Source organism: Corapipo altera, unplaced genomic scaffold (genome assembly GCF_003945725.1).
Source record: "Corapipo altera isolate COAL_440 unplaced genomic scaffold, ASM394572v1 61, whole genome shotgun sequence".
Classification (NCBI taxonomy): Eukaryota; Metazoa; Chordata; class Aves; order Passeriformes; family Pipridae; genus Corapipo; species Corapipo altera.
In genome coordinates, this window is record NW_020884910.1 from 5,967,732 (window position 1) to 5,986,728 (window position 18,997).

The window sequence follows — 18,997 nt, forward strand, 5'->3', positions numbered from 1 at the left end:
GGAGCCATGAACAGTTAGTACTGTTTGCTTAACTCTTCTAGAGCATTAGATTAAATTTAGCCTTTATTTTTGGTCTAAGTATATATTTGCAGTTTTATACCTCATTAATCTTGACTTAAAGTCTGTGGGCCTCATTGTGCTTTTGTTATCTAAATTTTTTTCCCGGTATGACTTGGTGGATTTATCTTCCAGACTCACATGGGTGCTGGAACTGCCTGTTGTCATCCAAAGCTGCTACAGACTAGCAGGTTACTAAATGATTTCCCTGAAGGGACATTTAGAGGCACTACACTTTACCTCTTGTGTTGGGATACCATGACAGTGTCTCTTAGGGTTACTGAGCCCTGAAAATTCCAATTGATGGTTTTCCTTTGTGGTTTTAAATTGCATATTTGTGAGCTAAGGCCATGTTCCTGGTTACTCTTCTAGAAAGAGTAAAGGTCTGGTGTTGACCATAAAATGTTGAATGCTATTACTGGCCAAGTAGTAGTTCCCCTTTTTCTTTCTCTGTCTTTTTTAAAAAGCCCTACAAAACACAAGCCATGCAATAAACCAGTGCTACTTTGCCTGAAATTGTTTCTTGCCTCCATATTTGTCTCATTGGTTAAAAAGTAGGGGATTTTAGGCTTGGAAATACTGAGATATTGTTGAACAATGGTATCCACATGATTTGTTTTTTTTAGGCTGGAATTATACCAGGGAAAACAGACCATTTAGTCAACTGGAATATCATGCTCATTCATTCTTATTCAACATCTTGAAACATGTGACTTCTTTAACCTTCCATCTGGCAGAGAGAAATGGGGACCAACTCCAGAAGAGGAAGTAGAATGAATCTAAACTTTTAAACCTTTTTTTCCTGTATGGATTACAGTAGTCACCTAAAGGTCCAACATGCAAAACTGGCTTAGACTGGATCTTCTGGTTGTCACTGTTGTACCTTCTTTTATGTTATGAAAAGGTTTTTTGTTCCTCTTTGATATGTCTACTGCCTTCTCCCCTTTGAGAGTGGACAGCTAAACTTGTACTAAATTCTTGGATTTGGTCATCTCTCATGGCAGTAAGTTCTACAGTCTCAAAGATATGTTTTGTTTGGTTACTTCATTTCATCTGTGCATTCATTTCTCCTATTTTTGCCAAACTCTCAAGTTCAGCACCTCTGTGCCTTAGAACGGATGACCCTTTGCTGCCAGCTTTTTAGGCTTCCATGTATTATATGGCTTCTCTAAAAGACTTTGCCTTCCAAGGCTTGGCATTACTGAAATGATACACTTACTCTGAAAACCTGTAAGATGAATATGGCTAAATCCTGAAAGTCTTGGCCTAGCAGACCTTGTTGCTATCACTTAACCAGATAACAGAAGATGATCAGTTTTAGGTGAATTTATTTTCTTGCTTCATCAGCTTGACTACTCCTCTGAGTTTGTGTAACAGTAAATTTCAGTGTCACTGCTTACTCTCTTCAGAAGCTATTTGTCTGACAGTGGTCTAATACATGCATGGTGCCTCTGGACAGTTCTATTTTGCCACAGTTATGCTTGCTTACCGGAGTGGTTTGCGGTTGTTCATGGAAAAGAGAGGTGGTCTGGATGTCAGCTGTGATGCTGGTCTGTGTTCTGTGCCTTAAGCGTGAAGAGCAGTCCTGTTGTGGTTGGGATGTCACGTGTGAGGAGGTGTGGAAAGGTTATGGGAAAAGCCATTGACTTTATAGAGAGAAAACTGTGCCTGTACTGGAATAACTTACTATAACTGGCCAAAAGCTTTCGGGTATGCAAGTTTCATGTAACAGCCTGAATTGACAGCTTTTTAAAACTGAGCAGTGAAATTGCATCTTCCAAGAAGTTCAGTTAGTGGGGCAAACCTGTGTCATTGTTACACTGTATCATTACTCCATTTCCCACTATGAAAGTAATAGCTTAAAAAGCAGCTCTCTGAAAAAAAATTAGAATGGTGTTTCTGGCTAAATGCAGATAACATTGGTAACAAGGCAATTCTATTGTGCGGATTTCCTGTAAATCCTTGAAATTTTGAGGTTTTTGTTGTCACGAGATAAATTTGCATCACCACAATATGTAGTTTAACCTTGTTAAAATTTAATATGTGGGAGGGGCGCTGGCTGTTCTAAAGAAGCTGTAAATACTTCATTGTATAATTTTATTGAACATAAAATCGCCAAATGTGATTTCACTTGCTTTAAAATATAAAGGTGAAGTTTTCCATTACAGGAAAAGTCAACCTCAGTGAAATATCCTTTTACTAGAATCCAGTGCCAGTATGTGTGTTGTGATTCCAACCAGGTGTTTCATTATGCCAAAGGTGCTATAAAAGAGTACTTCTCTCTGTTAGGGGCATTGGATCTTTCTCAAAGACTTTCATGGAATCCTAATCCTGGTTCAGGTCTTCAAACTAGCTGCCAAATAACCTTGCATAATAAACTGAAGATTCCACAGTATCCCAACTTTAAAGATTATCTGAAAGTTAAGTGTAATGAGGAAATACTTATTCTAAACTGGTGTTCAGTACTTCAGCTGTTACACGTGGGGAAAGGAAGTTAGGCAGTGGTGACACTTGAAGGGGAGCCCCCATGTGTTTTAATGAGCCCAAACTATTAGTATGTTTCTTTGTGTAAAACTGAGCCTGACTCAAAAATCTAGCAACAGTTGTTTTGTGAAATTGCACACCTTATGTCTGTTGAGGTAAAATCTTCAACTGTACTGAACTTTACTGAAGTTTGCTGCTGTAGTTGCTTACAGCTTTGCGTTCTTCTCGTTTGAATGTTTCTCATCTTAAAGGTTAGAACTATAAAAAAAAAGTATTTCAAGTTACAGTGCCCAATATATCTGAAAGAAGAGTGACTTTTACTTAATAAAAGCAAGGATGGATTTTAGTTTGGCACTAATGTTAGGTTAATGAAAATTGCTCATGTAGAGGAAATGACTGAGCATTACACAGAGCAGATGGCTGCAGAACTTTTCAGCCGTAGCAGCTAGATGACAGGATCAGGATAAGAAAAGAAGGTCACTGCAGAACACAGAAATGAATATTGTATTAGCATTCTATGTTGCGATTTGGATTTCAGTTGCATTAGATCTTTCTTTTGTGTAAAAGTCAATCAAGTCAAAGAAAGGGCAGAATGTGTAGCAGGCTGTAAGGAATGTCAGATTTTTCACAGTAGTAAAATTGTGAAGCAGTGTAGCAAGTAAGAACTAAGGGGATGGTCATCTATTTCTTCCTCTGGAGAAGCCTTTTGGATTGAGAGGAAAGAATTGGTGTAGAAAGCCCTATTATGGGAAACTATAGTTTATAACCAGTCATCTGATGAAGATTTTTTTTTTTTCACATGAACAGTGTGGTTTTCTCTAGTAACAAGAGTATTTGATTTTATTAAACTAGGGTCTTTAGCAATTCTAGATATAGCATGACAGCTGCGTTTGATGTCCGAAGGCCAGCTATCTACTGAGCTGATCAGATCTTTAGCGGGTCAGAGCAGTTATGCAATGAATGCCTTGCCAGCCTTTCTATCTAGTTTTATTTGTGCTGCAAGCTTCTTGGTCATGTTCAAACACAACTTTGTTCTGGTCCTGTTCCGGGCTAACTGAAGGCTCTGGGCCCAGCTAATTGGGCTTCTGAATAAAAGCTTGGGTACTTGACTAGCAGCTTGTGAGGGTAGTATGTCTTGCATGAACAGACTTCACACCTCACCTTTGTTTTAGGAATATATGCTTATGTTCTATATATGTATTGAGTATAAATATATTTTTATATGTTTAGCTTGTGTGGAAGGCCTGATGTTCGTTTGAAGTGTCAGGCTGGTATGTATTGGCAAACCCACAGGTAAATCCTCACCTGTTTTGAGGAAGAGGACAGTAGGAGCTCGTGATGGGCTTCATGAATTCCCTGTTGCACAGTCTCACTTTGTAGGCACTTTGTACTGCGATGACAGTGGCAGCATGATTCTCTTCCCTGTCTTTTTTTTTCAATACACCTGGATTTATATGTAGATGTGCTGAGTAGAACAAACCTCATGTGAGAGTAAGGGGCTTTATAGTACCCAAGAAACAAGTTGCACGAAAGATGAATTGTCTTGTAGGGCTGCAGATGGGTCCACAATATGTAGCTGAGCATCACTTAAAGAGATTCTGGATCTACCCAGTGCAGAGGTGGCCTCAAAGTGCCCTATGGAACTGGAATAATTAATGGATGAATGTCCATATGTTGAGTTTTAAAAATAATACTTCTAGCTCAGAGCTTGTGGCAAGAAGGTTGGTGCAATTAATTGCTTCACAATGTCTGTGTCATGAGAAGACTGAGCCACATCATAGTGTTGAGCACAGGAGGTGACTCCTGCCTGCTTCCATCAGAGTGCAGGTGACACAGCTGGGAGATGTTTGATATAGCAGAGGGCTGTGCTGCTGTACAGAGGGACCCTGACAGACTGAAACAATAGGCTGATGGGAATCCCATGAAGTTTGACAAAGGAAAATGCCAAGTCCTGCACCTGGGGCAGAATAAGCACATACCCTGCTACAGGCTGGGGACTGACTGACTGCAAAGTGGCTTTGTTGAAAAGGACTAGAGGTCCTCAAGGGGAACATCAGCTGCCAACGTGTCTTCATGGCAAAGGCAGCCAGCACTGTCCTGGGCTGCATTTGGGAGAATCCTGCCAACAGGTTCAGGGAGGTGGTTTTTTGCCTTGGTTAAGCTCAGTGGAAACCACATCTGGAGCACTGTGCCTGTTTCTGGATTCTCCAGTAAAAGGTATGGCTTAATGGTGTGGGTCCCGAAGAGGACCACAAGACTGTTAAGCATTTGGAGATAGCAGAAGAGGATGAGAGAGCTGGGATTATGTGGCCTTGGGAAGAGAAGGCTCTGAGGATCTAAGTGTAAAATATATAAACATCTAATGGGAGGGAGCATAGAGGATAGAGCCAGCCTCTTCTCCGTGGTATCTGCTGAGGTAACAAAAAGCAACGGGCACAAACTGAAATACAGGGAATTCCCTTTAAATGTAAGAAAATACTTTTTACTATGAGGGTGTCTGAACACTGGAACAGGTTGCCCAGAGAGTTGTGGTGTCTTCATCCTTGGAGGTAATCAAAACCCCTCTGGACATGGCCCTGAGCAGCCTATATTAACTTGCTTTGAGCAGGGTGTTGGAAGTAGACAATTGCCAGGGGTGCCTTCCAACCTCAGTAGTTTCGCTGTTTGATGACTGAGAAATCTGGAGTAATTTTCCCTGCTGTTTTATAGTAAAATTATAACCCTGCATAGTGCGAAGGAACAGATTTCCTGAGAATACTGTTTGGCTTCCTTTCCCAGTGACCTGTGTTACTGTTCTGGGCATGTTGGTTTTTTCTGGGGCCATATCCCAAATTCTAGATACGGAAATGTTGCTGAACTTCTGCATTTGTCTAGTAACTTAGGCGTTGACTTTTTTTTTTAATACTTCCTCTTAAAAATATCATCTGTTGGAAGGGGAAGTATAAATCATCCAAATTAAAGGAAATCTGTGGTAGTGATTATTGTATTATTTATGATGCCCTTGCAGCAGATCTTCATGCAGCTGGGCACTGGGGTTTATGCACTGTGCCAGAGTCTGCTCAGGTGAACACAGTTTTGGGAGTCTTGATTCTGAAGCATGACTCAAGTGTGACACTAAGCTGATTGTCCAGTGTGGGTTGTAATCTTTACTATCCTGTAATGTCCAGGCCTTTATTAAGAAAAGGAGGAGGCAGGATTTTCTTTGGGAAACTTTATTTGGCTACATTTTTCTGTGTATGCCTATTAAGCTTGCCCAGAACTTGAATGCAAGGGCTTATATTCTGACTCCCATTTTTCTACCCTAGGAAGTCAGCACACATTAGTCTGTTTCAGATATAGTAAAATCTATTACCTTAGTTCAAAATTACTCCAGCAGAATGAGTCTTAGCACTGGTAACTTGTTAATGGACCGCTGCTGCTTCTGAATTACTGATATTGTGCTGTTTACTACAATTTTGGTTAGTGTTTTTGAGCTTTTGTGCCAGTTTGAAGTGTTGCTAATCCTAGAACTTGTGCAGACAGTCTTGAGAAGTTGTAAAGACTGCAGGGAACTCTTCAACTCAGGCAGCTTCTTGGGGAGAGATCACAAAGCTGCTCATGTTCAGTACAGCACACAGGACAATGTCAGTGCCTGTTGATCTCTGAAAACAAATTCTGGCAGCTGTCACTCGGGATGGCACATCACTCTGCTGAGGTGCTGGATGTTGTACAGTTTCATCAATGCTGCTGCTAGCTAGGGGAAGGGCTTCTTAGCATAAGCCCCACAAGACTCTTGGACACAATCAATACTGTTCTACATGCTCAGGCAATTAGTATTACTGTGTCTTCAGCGCCTCCCTGTGCAGTCTGTTGTTAGCCAGTTGTTCTGTTAAGCTCTTCCAGAGCAGGGCACACACTGACATGGCTATATTACATTGGGGGGCTGGCAAGTAAATGGATTCCAGCAGAAAGCACACATCTCCCTTTCAAGGATCTTTATGTAGTAGTATGCACCACTCGGGACATTGGGATTATTGGCTTTGTAGGAGGCCCTTAATGCAAACGCTGAATCCTTTTAATTTCTTCTGCTCGGTCCCGTGCAGTAAGGAGGGCACAGACGGGAGTTCAGCTGGGCTCTAGGTGGCTTGATTTGCTATTGCGGCATTCCTCGGTGCTGGTGGGAGAGAGGGAGAGACTGATGACTCATCAAGTCAGGTGGTTATGCCTCTGCTGTGTGGCAGAAATTTCTTTCCCCTCTGCAGCAGGCTTTCTCATCCTTCTGTGTAGGGGCACTAGAAGGACAATTATTTCCTAAGTGGTGATGCTTAGCTGCTGAATTCCTGCTTTTGAATTGGGCCTGTGGATTTTTGTTACTCCCTGTTTCTGCAAAATAAGGTAAGAATCGGTGTTTATGTGATAAAATTGTCATGGATTTTCTTCCTTGCTGCAAGAAGGCTCCTTCTGAAAATCTCACCCAAGTCTTAATTTTGAAAAGATCTTTCTGGTAAGGCAGTTCATTGTGTAGATTTTGGGTCTGATAAAATGCTTGAACCGAAACCAAGGAACCGTGGTAGAAAACAGGTTTCTCCAGCACTGAGAGCAGGGCAGTTACATTTTTGGGGTTACTGTGTAGCCAGATTGCTGTGCTGGAGAGAAACCAAGGTAGAAAGCTCAGGTTATAGGCCCTTTAATTTTGACTATAAAATTTGTGTAATAGATCACCTTTAGTCAGAGGAGATTCTGCTGCAAGTAATATTTTGATTTTTGACACTGTTAATCAGAATATAACTGCTAGAGCTTTGGATCATGTTTAAAATAATTGGTGAACTGTTTTAGGCAGGGAAGATTCCTGTATATAAGTTGTACAAGATGCATCTTTTCTCAGAAGGGAATTAAAATTAAGCTAATACCCTGTGTATGTGTGCAAGTGGACTTTCGTGGGAGGGAATTGCACATAGTGCCTAATATACAGTGGCAGGAGGCCTCTGAAAGGCTGTAGGAGCTCAGTAGATTTCTAAAATGGCCAGCTGCCGTTATTTCTGGGTTAAGTACATACTGCCTTCATACACATGATGATGTGTTTAGCAAATCCTGACATGCTTTAGAGAATTTCATTTTCTCTGAGTACTGGCAATGAAAACATTTAACACTGTAGGTACTTGAAGGCATCATTTTGGCCCTCAAGGACTTTTCCATTTAAAATGAAAATCTGTAGTGCTAATACATGAGCACAAGAAAATGATGCAGAGAAGATAACAGCCCTTTTTTTTTTCTTCATTTGTTTCTTCAGTGTTAAATTTGTGTAGCCTTTTAAAAAAAGAGGTCAGCTTGACTGGGTGAGCACTGGCTTTGTGGAGATTGTACTTTGGAGGTAGAGAGGAGGTGAAACAAAGGTGAGGAAGAAATCACCACATCTTTTACACTTGGAATAATTAATAGGTATGTGTTTAAAAGCAGTTGGTGCAGGTTCTAGGGATCATAACAAGACAGGGTTTATTGTTGTGTTGCTAGGTGGTCTAGTGGACGAATCCCCTTCTCTTTTACTTGGCTTCACCAGCAATTTGGAAAGGCGACTGTTGGAATAAAGAGGGAGCAGAGCAGCCACAGGAGCAGGAGAGGAAGGTGTGTTGACTGTCAGGGTGTTGCCACTTAACCTGCAGAATGACTACCTGAGGTTTCTGCTTCCCTCCCTAAAAGATAAAGGGTCTCTTCAAGCAGGCTTTGTTTAGGAAGAAAAGGTAATTTAAATTGAAACAGGCCAGTGTTCTTCCTGATTTCTTGCCTTTGTCATCTGACTCTTTCATATGGGACCCTGTCTAATTGCCAGGCAGCATCACTAATTCAGTTATGAGAGTTTATTGTGCTTCTATAGAAGATTTTGATAGTGGGACTCTAGAGATTGTTCTGTATGGTATGTTGAAGCAAATGTTTTAAGTAGATTTATAAGAACAACTGCTTTTTTCAGTATGAACAGTAATTGTGCTTGAGTTGTTCAAAGCAAAAAAGATGAGACAGTTATGTTAGTTTGATCAGAACCAGCTCTTAGCAGCTGCTCAGGAACTGCAGATTGCTTTGTGAGGACCTCTCCTCTGCCATTTGTCAGAGGAGGCTTTTGAGAAAAAAGCAGGGAAATTAAAATTGTCTTCTGGGCCTAAACAACAGGCAGTGTGAAAAATAAATTACGGTTATGGAGAGTAGAGGGATCTAAGGGATATGTGACTTAGCCTTTGGTCTCGAGACCAGTGCTTCAGACTGGTGGTGACTGAGTCATCATCAACTGTTGGAGTGGCTGCTGTGAAGTGAATCAATGGCAGCCATGATAGAGAAACCATTCCAGAGAGACATGGAGTCTGGAAGAAGCTATTCCTTCAGGCTGAATAAGGGGTTGGAGTCATGGGAGGTCTTTTTCTTACAGAGCAGAGCCACTGGTTTAGAATATTTATATTGGTAAAGAGGCTGAGGGGCAGAGGACTTGTAGTGTGGTATTAAAAAGCTGGAAAACAGTTGTAAGATATTAAGAATAGCCGATGTCAGCTACTGCTCCTGAAGAACAGGCACAAAAGCATCCTTTAATGGTGGTGGAAGGGCTGGCAATGTGGTTGTTGTCTTGCTTATTGTACATGGGGTTGTTTTTCCAGCCTGAATATGCCTTTTTATTTGCTGCCTTGCAGAAGATGTGCATTAGATCAAGCCTCTCACAGAGACTGTGAGTGTCAACAGATACCTCACACAGTTCATGTCCCTGAACTGTGGGCCTGGGCTGGATAGGCCCTGCTGATCAGCACTAGGTGCTGGGGCTGCCAGAGCACACCTTTCACCAGGGCTGTGTCCTAAGTGTGTTAATCCAGTAGAAATGGGTAGAGAGTGACCTGACAGCTCTCTAATACTAATCAGTTTCCAAGGTAACAGCACGGTAAGGGCTCACAAAGCAAAACCATGAAATACTCATATCCACACCAGATGCAGGACAGTCCAACTGTCGATCACAGGACAAACACGGATGGAGGAAGACTGTTTATGAAACCGTGTTTCCTGTGACAGTTGTTTAGATTCTCCAAACAGGTACTGGCAAAAGATGACAGCCTGTTGTTTAACTGTTGCAAGTTAGGGGTTTTAGTCAAACTCAGTTCTTCTATAATGCTCCACGGGTTTCACTGGCAGCAAAGTCTGCATAATAGGTAGCTGTGAGGCAGGTAGAAAGGACTCGCATGTTTGTGTGCTGATGCTTGTGAAAGTGTGTGTTTCTTCCTCTGAACACTGATTCAGCAGCTTAAGATAGTAAAAATAGAATTTTCACAATTAATATTTGTAGTATTGCTTTTTAGAGACTGGTGGCAGTAAAGCAGACCCAGAACATTCTCTTGCTCACTCAGAATTGTGGAAAACTCCATATTTTGAAGGAGGGTAGATGAGATGTGGAAGACAAAAGATATTTTCCATTGTTTAAATATCCTGTTACCAAGCTTAGATACAGTGGGCAGTGTTAGGGCATTTTTGGAGTACAGCTCTTTCACTTAACAGCAGTTTTTGGAGCATATTATGGAGTGATGTTTTACCCCTGTGTTTCTGCAATTAGGAATCTTAGTTCTTTTGTTTGTTTAAGTTAGTTACTTTATAACTTTTTACAGCTTTAAAATCAGTGTGGTTAATGTGCTTCAGGCTATGAGTTCAGAATTCTTTCAAACTGGAAACAAGGAGAGAGCAGAGGGGAGGAAGAGAAGGAATGTATTACATATGTGTTCTTCAGGACTGACTCTCATTTTTTCCTTCTGTGCAGCTGAACAGGCAAAATGGACTTCTCCAAGCTCCCCAAAATCCGTGATGAGGACAGAGAGGCTTTTGTCGGCTATGTTCATGGAGTCTCAGGACCTGGTAGGTATTATTTTGTAAAGGAAATCATAGAGTTTGTTTCATCTAGTGTCTTGTTAATCTTGTTCACTTGAAAGTGGAGAAGTATAGCAGAGCTCTGGTTGGTGCTTTTTATCTATTTTTGGGGGGGGACAACTTTAAGGAGGATCACTGGCTTATAGTCTGATAAAACATTAAAAAATATGCTAATAAGATGTTACTAATAATTAATCTTTTTTAAAAATGTAATGAGCAGAAACATGCAGTTGAATAATAACAACAATAATAGAAAGAAAAGGTAAGCTTTCTGTATGAGATAAAGCCTTGTTCAGAAATCTGAGGGCCCACTGTGTTAACCTTCTCTGAAAGGGTGTGATATATAGTCCATTCTCACTAAAATGCAGTTTGCACCTATGCTTTCTGGAATATTTAGCCCCTGTCAGTGTCAAGCTGTTTTGTGTTACTGCACATGGGCTGGAGGGGCTCAGCAAGGAGCTGCAAGAATCAGGGAAGGTGGCAGAGTGTGGTGGTACTGCAACTGGGAGAAGGAGCACTCTTCCTTCATCTTTATCAGCTTAAATACTTTCTTTAGGTTCTGATGGAAACAGCTTTTGAATACATGCAGACTCTACTGGCTTTTCTGCTCCCTCTTGCATTCTCTTCAAGAGGCGGAGGAAAGAATGAGAATGTGAGAACAGTAGAATAGCAAGTATTTTTGTTAATGCAGCTTAATTAGTGAATAAGAAACTCCCTTGGCTTGTATCTACCTGAATAGACACAGGTTCTTTAACTGCCAATTCCTTAACTGCAGAAGTGATACTTAAAAGCCATTTTAAACTGATACAACTTTCTTTCCCAAGAAGTGGAAAATGTATTTTTGTGTAAATATGTGAATACTGTGTGCATTACTGAGATCATAATGTACAAGACATAATAAATTTTGTTCTAAAGCAGCTAGGCCCTCATGTATGACTGCTGAAATCTGACTCAAAGCAGCGGGAAGTTTCAAGCCCAAAACATGCTGTAAAATAGCCTACTTCTTTGGAACATGTCCTTAGATAGACATCACTTTTCTACAAAATAAAATAAAAAATAGTGTTTTCTTGAAAGCTTTTTAGTCGTCTGCGTTTAGCAGGTGCCTTGTCTTGATCTATCCATGGAAACAGTTTATGTCAGCATCCAGATGCCACCAAGGAAAACAGAAGTTTGAGTAACATGAAAATGCTGGTTCCCATCCACAGGTTTATGTAACTACCGGGTATCGGGCGACTTTTGCCATTTTCCTGTGTGTTTTAATTTAACCAGATGGGAATGTGGCCCAGCTCACTGCAAGGGAGAAGTGCCGTGCAACCAGTCTGTCAAAGTTCTCTGTGTCTCTAAACCCCTCAACATTTGCCGTCTGTCAAGACAGATAAGAGAAATTACGGCATGAGTTTTCTGTGAGCTACTACATTCTGATGGTGTCCTCTTACTGTGCTTAAAGAACATTGTGAGAAGTGCAGTCAAAGAAAAGTTCTTTTGACCTTTGAGCTAGAAATACCAGGAGTTGAGGCAGCCATTTGTGAAATGGAGAATGTGTGTCTGATTTGGGTGAATATCAGGCTTATGCTGTGCAGTTCTTACTAACTTCTGATGAGCAAATTTCCTGAACTACAGGAGAAACATTCACCTATGTGCCCGTCTTTTACAGTGGTCACTGCGTGTAACATGGCAGGTGCTGCTATGTACGAGCTGGTACGAGTAGGACACAGTGAACTAGTGGGGGAGATTATCCGACTGGAAGGTGATTTGGCAACTGTCCAGGTGTATGAAGAAACATGTATCCTTTTCACTGATCCCTCCAAGCGTGCTAGACTGCACAGTCCAGAACACAGTGGTGATTATGGTGAAGATGATGAAAATAAGCTGACTGGGACCAGCCCTTGATACTTCAGGTTCCAGCAGGACATCTGTTCTGCAGGTTTTTTGTAAATTTTGGTGGGTTTGAGGTAAATCTTACCTTGTGTGGCTGTGCAGCAAAGAGCCTTTTTTTTTTTTTAGACAGTTTTAAGTGGAAATGTAATAATGCATGCCTTTGGATGTAAGTTCATTTTAATTTAAATGTGATAGCTCTTCATTAGGAAAGTTTTTTGACAAATACCAACCATAAATGGCTAAACTACCAAGCAATATTTGTTGCATTTTTCTCTTTGCTTTTGATAAGTATAACACTTAAATAAGAAATATAAAGTGGGCAGGATGCCTTCTTCTGGGCAGACTATTTTGCCAGACATAACAGATTACATTTTTACTTCCACAGTGTGCTTACAGAATCTTGGTCCAGCTATGATGCAGCATGTATTCTAAAATCTAGTTGATTTAAAATGTATTTTCTATTACATATGCATATATATGAGAGAATGTCAGAAAAGAAACCTTAAAACTTGAGGCCAGTCCATTTCTTTTTTTTCACAGAGTTGGTTCTGTGTATCTGTAGAGGCTAGGAAAAAGGCTGTGGTGGCTCCTAAAGTTTTATTCTGAAGAGCTCATTGGTCAACTGGTGACTAGCTCTTGTCTCTACCTAGAAATTTATAATTTTGGATGGCATCATCTACTAGCCTTCCATCAGTACATGGACCAAGTTTGAGTATAGTTTACTGTTAGGTTCCTGATGAGAGGGCTCTGTTGTAGGGCTCTCTGAAGTCAACTTGCATTTAATCTCTAGAGTTTTGTATAGGTTTTAGAGGTTTCTTTTGTATTCTCACAGGGCCTTTTGCCCAGCTGCTGGCCCTTTGCAGAGAAAAATCCATTCTGCGTCTCGGAGCTTAGACAGTGGATAGACCTGACAACTTGATACCAGAGGAGGGCAATAATGCTGGTCTTGGACAAGCTCCCTTTAAAACTAGGCTGCTGTCAAACAGGCTGTGGAAGGCTCAAGGTCAAATCAGTTGTGCTCTCTAAACAAATTCTGAAGCAAAAAATTACATATTTCATAACGTTATCTGACTTTAACAGTCAAACCTGTTTTCTAGGTTCGAACACGTAAGAAACAACTCATATTTTGTCATCCCGCTGCCTGGCACTCCAGTGAACTCATCCATAAAGTTGACCTCAACAAATGATTGTAAAGCGGAATATTTGTCACTTCTTTGCCCCTCCGGAGGATGATGAACTTTGTTGCTTTAGCAAATTCCATGTTTAGTATTAAGCCTACATGCTTCTCAAATGGTGATGTGTAACACAGTAATAAAAAAAAGTCAGAAAAGGGGTTTAAGAGTATGGTGTTGTGAATGTGATGCTTTCTGCCTTGTTTCTTTTCCTTGTTCTGGAAGAACTTTTCCTCAGCAAATCTTCAGCTGGTGTCTCTGTAGGAGATCCTGTACTCCGTACCGGGAAGCCCTTATCAGTGGAACTGGGGCCTGGCATTATGGGAGCTATTTTTGATGGTATACAGAGACCTCTCTCGGACATCAGCACTCTGACTAAAAGTATCTATATCCCTAGAGGTGTCAACGTGTCAGCTTTGAGCCGAGATGTCAAATGGGACTTCACACCTTCCAAAAGTCTGCGGGTAGGTTCTGCCGAGCCTGTCTTCCCCTCTCACTCCTCTACCCCCAGGGCTTAGGGCTGGAGCCATGTGCTAAGGCTGTGACTGCTGGGAGCTGTGGTTAATGCTGTATTTAAGTTTGCAAAAAGGGGTGCTAGGAGGTGGTATGATGTATGAGACTGGATGTGGATCACCAGAACTTACTTGATGTGACTTACCGTGTGTTGCTGCTGTATATGAGACATTTACAAATTTTTAATGTATTTCCCAAGCTGTAAAGAAGCTCATGGAATTGCAGGAAGCGTTAGCAGGAGCAGGTGTTACCTGAGCAAAAAGAATGACTGCAGCACACATTTTGCAAATGGTGAAGATAGCCTTAGAGCTGGACAATATCATGGCCTTAGCCCTCGGTGGCATCTTTTTTTTCAACCCTGCAGGTTAGCATATGCTATCCTTTCTCTACTTAGGACATTAAATTGAGAGGTAAAAAAGAAAGGAGGAAAATTCCTTGCTTCTGTCAGTAATTGCTACTGTCTGAGTCTTGAAAGGTGCTTGAGCACCGATAATGTTGCTAGCAATGTGCTGTTGCAGTAATGAGTTATGTAAATGGGCTGCTGTGCTGTAACAAAGCATTTATAAAGGGAGTAATCATAGTGCTAGACTTAATAGCTGTAGTATGTTTTATGCTTCTTTGTCAAGATTCTTTTTTAAAACTTATGACTAATAGACCTGTTCTGATTTTAGGTTGGCAGCCACATCACTGGTGGAGATATTTATGGTGTGGTGAATGAAAACTCCCTGATCAAACACAAAATCATGCTTCCCCCACGGAACAGGGGTACAGTTACATACATTGCTCCTCCAGGGAACTATGACACTTCAGTAAGTCTCCCAAACACCAGTTGCTGGTATATTCCATGTCTGTTTTATGAGGTGGTTGTACTCTTTCTGTTCTGCATGAGGCCAACTAGAAAGTGTTTCATGCCACAAGATGTCTGAGTTAATGATCGCTTCTGCTACCCTGCCTGGAGAGATTGCATGATTATCTTCTGCAGTTACATTCTATGCCCATGGCTTCCCAATGGCACTTAAGTATGCCATGTTTGTTGACCTCTGTGGGGATCTGCAGTATCTTATGAATATATAAAATTCAGTTGCTCTTCAAAAGAATATTTTTAATGTATACTGCATCTTGTACTATTTTCCCCTGGTGGTATTGTAGATATGGGAAAGAGACTTCCCTTGGGAGGGGATGGTAGTGTATTGAGGTTCCAAGAGATCAAAGGCTTAGCTGTATGGAGTAGTTGAAATGAGAATTTGTGTGCTGGTCCAGCGTGCAGCTGTTTGCCTACTCCAGATGTCTGGTGTTCTCTGTTAGGATGTTGTCTTAGAGCTGGAATTTGAAGGTGTGAAGGAGAAGTTCACCATGGTCCAGGTCTGGCCTGTACGTCAAGTCCGTCCTGTTACTGAGAAGTTACCAGCCAATCACCCTTTATTAACTGGCCAACGGGTCCTAGATGCCCTCTTCCCGTGAGTACTACCTTTTATTTTCTGCTATGTAAGAAATCTCTCTCCTAGGGGTAAGCAGAGGCAGGAGGCCTTAGAGGTTTAGGTATTTTTAAGGGCAAACAGACACCAAGCTTTTGCTGTGTGTCACAGCATAATCTCAAAAATATTTAGCTGAATATTTCATATTTCTGTATTTGGCAGGTGAATCCACTAGTGGAAAAAAAGAAGATTAACAAAAGAGTTCTAGTGCGTTGATCTAGAAAAGAATGGACATGCATGAGCTTAACATAATCATGTCAAATCTGAAGAAAGGCTAGAGCTTTCAGGCTTGATATCTCTATTTGAATGCATGAGTAGGATCTCTTTTCATGGTCTTGAGGATGAGTGGTTCCCAATGATTTTGAGGTTGCTACCTATGAAAACCATTGCACTTAACTGTAACACAAAATGCTCACTTAAGCAGCTAAGGTGTAAGACTCTAGATTCAGTTATTTTGGTCCTAAAATATTGTGTTGCTTGTTCTTGTAACGCACAGCTAAGTACGGTTGTTCTTTTCTTAGCATTTGCATTCTGTCGCTGCTTCCAGCTGTGAAAACTGCTGTATTTCAAGCCCAGAAGTCAAGCTGTACCAGCATAAGTCACATACTTCAAGGACAGTGGGAGAAAAGGATAGTTTATTCCCTCAATTTTTTGCTTTAGTGGAATATGTCTGTGCTTCTCACCCAGAACACTGAATGTCACTCCTGTCATTGTGGTTTTAATTAGGGAGTTCTATTAGAAAACAAATTCTTAGATGGAAGAGAGCTGTTTTTGAGTTCCTTGCAAATCAGAATCCTTTTTCTTTACTCAGGTGTGTACAAGGGGGTACAACAGCGATTCCTGGGGCATTTGGTTGTGGAAAGACTGTGATTTCACAGTCTCTCTCAAAGTATTCCAACAGTGATGTCATCATTTATGTAGGCTGTGGAGAACGAGGAAATGAAATGTCTGAAGTACTGAGAGATTTCCCCGAGGTTAGTATGGAGATTTCAAGAAGAGTGAACCTTCTTGGGAAGACTTGCTATTGGACTTGCATTGTAACTGAATAAAATATCTTATTGGTAAAGTGACTTGAAAAAGATCATCTTGCCTGTCTTGAAACCCTGGCAGAAATCCCTACCTGTTACTATATATTAGGAAACTTGTTGCATCACAGTCATCTATAAAATAAGAGAGAAAAAGCCAGATAGTGTGAACTGTTGAGTTGAAGCTTCACAGTCAGAAATAAGGAATAAAAGGCTTGGGTGTGTTGGTTGATTATAAGGTGGGAAAGTCAAGCTGAGGTGACCTTGAAGAATCTAAATCCCAGGGGATTCGTAAGTGGAATTCTACAAAAATCTTAGGATATACAATCTGTTCTTCAGGTGTTTGTGAGGCTTCATCGGGGTTATAAAAGCAACAAAAAATTAACAAAAAAACTTACTACTGTTACAGTTTGGTTTTTTTCCTTTTCTTGTGTTTTAGTTAACAATGGAAGTTGATGGCAAGGTAGAAAGCATCATGAAGAGAACAGCTCTGGTAGCAAATACTTCCAACATGCCTGTGGCTGCCAGAGAAGCCTCCATCTATACTGGTAAGATTTACAGGAGGATGAAAAAGGCTGTGTGTGTAGAGCAAGCCATCATACTCTAGTATTTTTAGTTCCTGAGACGGCCAGTACCAAGAAACGTGCTTAGTGATTACCGTTTCCAAATATTGAGTAAATTTTATTTATAAGGTGAACTTACTGCAGCAGCTTGCATAGTTTTTCTCCATGTGTTAATTCGGTAACCTTTTGTTTGTGACTAGCTTTTTGCTGACAAGTACAGCCACTTAATGGGCAGGAATAGTACTCTCTGAGTTGGCAAGTTAGTTGTCTTTCCTTTGCAGCCTTTTAGAGTTTTTTTTTAAAATTCCTTTATGCAAAGAGTTGTCAGATAATTCAGATGAAACGTGACCTTTTCTCACTGTTGTATTCTACTAGTTTGAAAGGGAAGGAGACATTTTACAGGAAGAAGAGTCTTTGTTCATGGTTTCAATGAGGCAAAGAGTAGCATCAGTGACATCGCTGTGTCTCTTCAAAGAAATACATGGGAATGTGAGATGAGTCAGAGTGGTTCATAAACAAAAACGGGGAGAGTGAGAAGAAATGAACGGTAGCAACAGAAAGACAGCAGGGACATGATCAAGTGGGAAGAAAGAGTAACTTCCGTTATCTGTTTCCATCAAAATGTAAACTCAAATAATTTGGTTTATTTGCATCTTACTGACAACATGCAAACATATAATTCCTTTCTGAACTGTATCCTGCAGCACGCTGTTGTCTTTGTTACAGGAATCACCCTGTCTGAGTATTTCCGGGATATGGGCTACCATGTCAGTATGATGGCAGACTCCACTTCCCGATGGGCTGAGGCCCTCAGAGAAATTTCAGGGCGATTGGCAGAAATGCCAGCTGGTGAGTAGTCTTTCCTCAATCTAGTCTTGTAAATGCAATCCTTTAAACTCTGAGCCCTTAACTCAATTCCTGTGTGTTGGTGTTTGCAGACAGTGGTTATCCAGCCTACCTTGGTGCCCGTCTAGCCTCTTTCTATGAGCGAGCTGGCAGAGTGAAGTGTCTGGGAAATCCTGAAAGGGAAGGCAGCGTCAGCATTGTTGGAGCGTGAGTGTTGCGTTGCTTTGCCTTTGTGTTGGCGGCAGTTTGTGTTTCTGTATGTCAGAGTACCTGTTTTTCAGACAGAAAGGTCTTGTTCTGTGCAGCTGCAGAACTTGAAAATATGGGAATGAGTAGGTAGATACTTAGTCTCTCCTCACCCAGAACTGGTGGTAAATTGTGTGTGGGGGCAGAAGGAATGAATGTGGACAGGTAGTTCTTTGTGGTGTGCAATCACAGTGACTTGAAGCAATCGGAGCAAATGGCTCAGGGAAGAATGTCGTTAGAGCTGTCTGAAAAGAATGTCAAACCATGCTCAGAGCAGGAAAGAAGGGGCAGTTAGAGCAGCAGTGTGTGTACTTGGGGGCATAATGAATTGTGATTCTCTTGCTCAAACAGAGTAGAATTACATGGAGCATCATATTTCAGGTTGTGATGGGCTGTGAAAAGCATTTGGTCCCCAGGCATTCTCCTAGGTGATACTGGTTTGTATATCATTCCATGGGCAAAGTGAATTTCCCGCGTTTTCAGAAGGGCCTCTGGAAGAACACCTGGAGTCCATTCTTTGCTCTGCTTAGTTCTGCTGTCCACAACATATGTTACCCAGGGGCATCGTACTTTTGAGACTGGAAGATTTTTTTTTCATTTCTGGGAAGGCATATATTGGAATGTAAAATACCCATGAAGTCGAGGTAGTTATTGTATAGGTGAATATCTGCAATAATTTCAAACTGGGATATTGTTTTCTGTAAAATAATCACTGCACTGTGTTTCATGATATTCTGTCAGCACACTTGGTGAATCTGTTCTAATTGAGACAGGTTTGATAATCCAAGCTGGAGTTACTACCTGGAGATAAAGTGACTGAAATCACCTTTATACTGTCAATCAGTCACTGATGTAACTATATTTCATGGTATGCT

General features: G+C 41.0%; 1 protein-coding gene across 2 annotated transcripts in view; it reads left to right on the forward strand.

Annotated features, from left to right (window-relative positions):
* Positions 1 to 18,997, forward strand: part of ATP6V1A (ATPase H+ transporting V1 subunit A) — a 29,069-nt gene that overhangs the window by 1,805 nt on the left and 8,267 nt on the right. The window contains exons 1-10 of one of the 2 annotated variants that reach the window (XM_027653554.1): positions 6,714 to 6,915; positions 10,298 to 10,392; positions 12,059 to 12,187; positions 13,704 to 13,918; positions 14,639 to 14,776; positions 15,273 to 15,424; positions 16,254 to 16,416; positions 16,907 to 17,015; positions 17,757 to 17,879; positions 17,969 to 18,083. In XM_027653554.1, the coding sequence (XP_027509355.1) occupies positions 10,311 to 10,392; positions 12,059 to 12,187; positions 13,704 to 13,918; positions 14,639 to 14,776; positions 15,273 to 15,424; positions 16,254 to 16,416; positions 16,907 to 17,015; positions 17,757 to 17,879; positions 17,969 to 18,083 (1,226 nt within the window). In that variant the 5' untranslated portion in view covers positions 6,714 to 6,915; positions 10,298 to 10,310. Of the gene's footprint in view, positions 1 to 6,713; positions 6,916 to 10,297; positions 10,393 to 12,058; positions 12,188 to 13,703; positions 13,919 to 14,638; positions 14,777 to 15,272; positions 15,425 to 16,253; positions 16,417 to 16,906; positions 17,016 to 17,756; positions 17,880 to 17,968; positions 18,084 to 18,997 lie in introns of those variants that run through there. The other variant, XM_027653555.1, reaches the window with a different exon arrangement.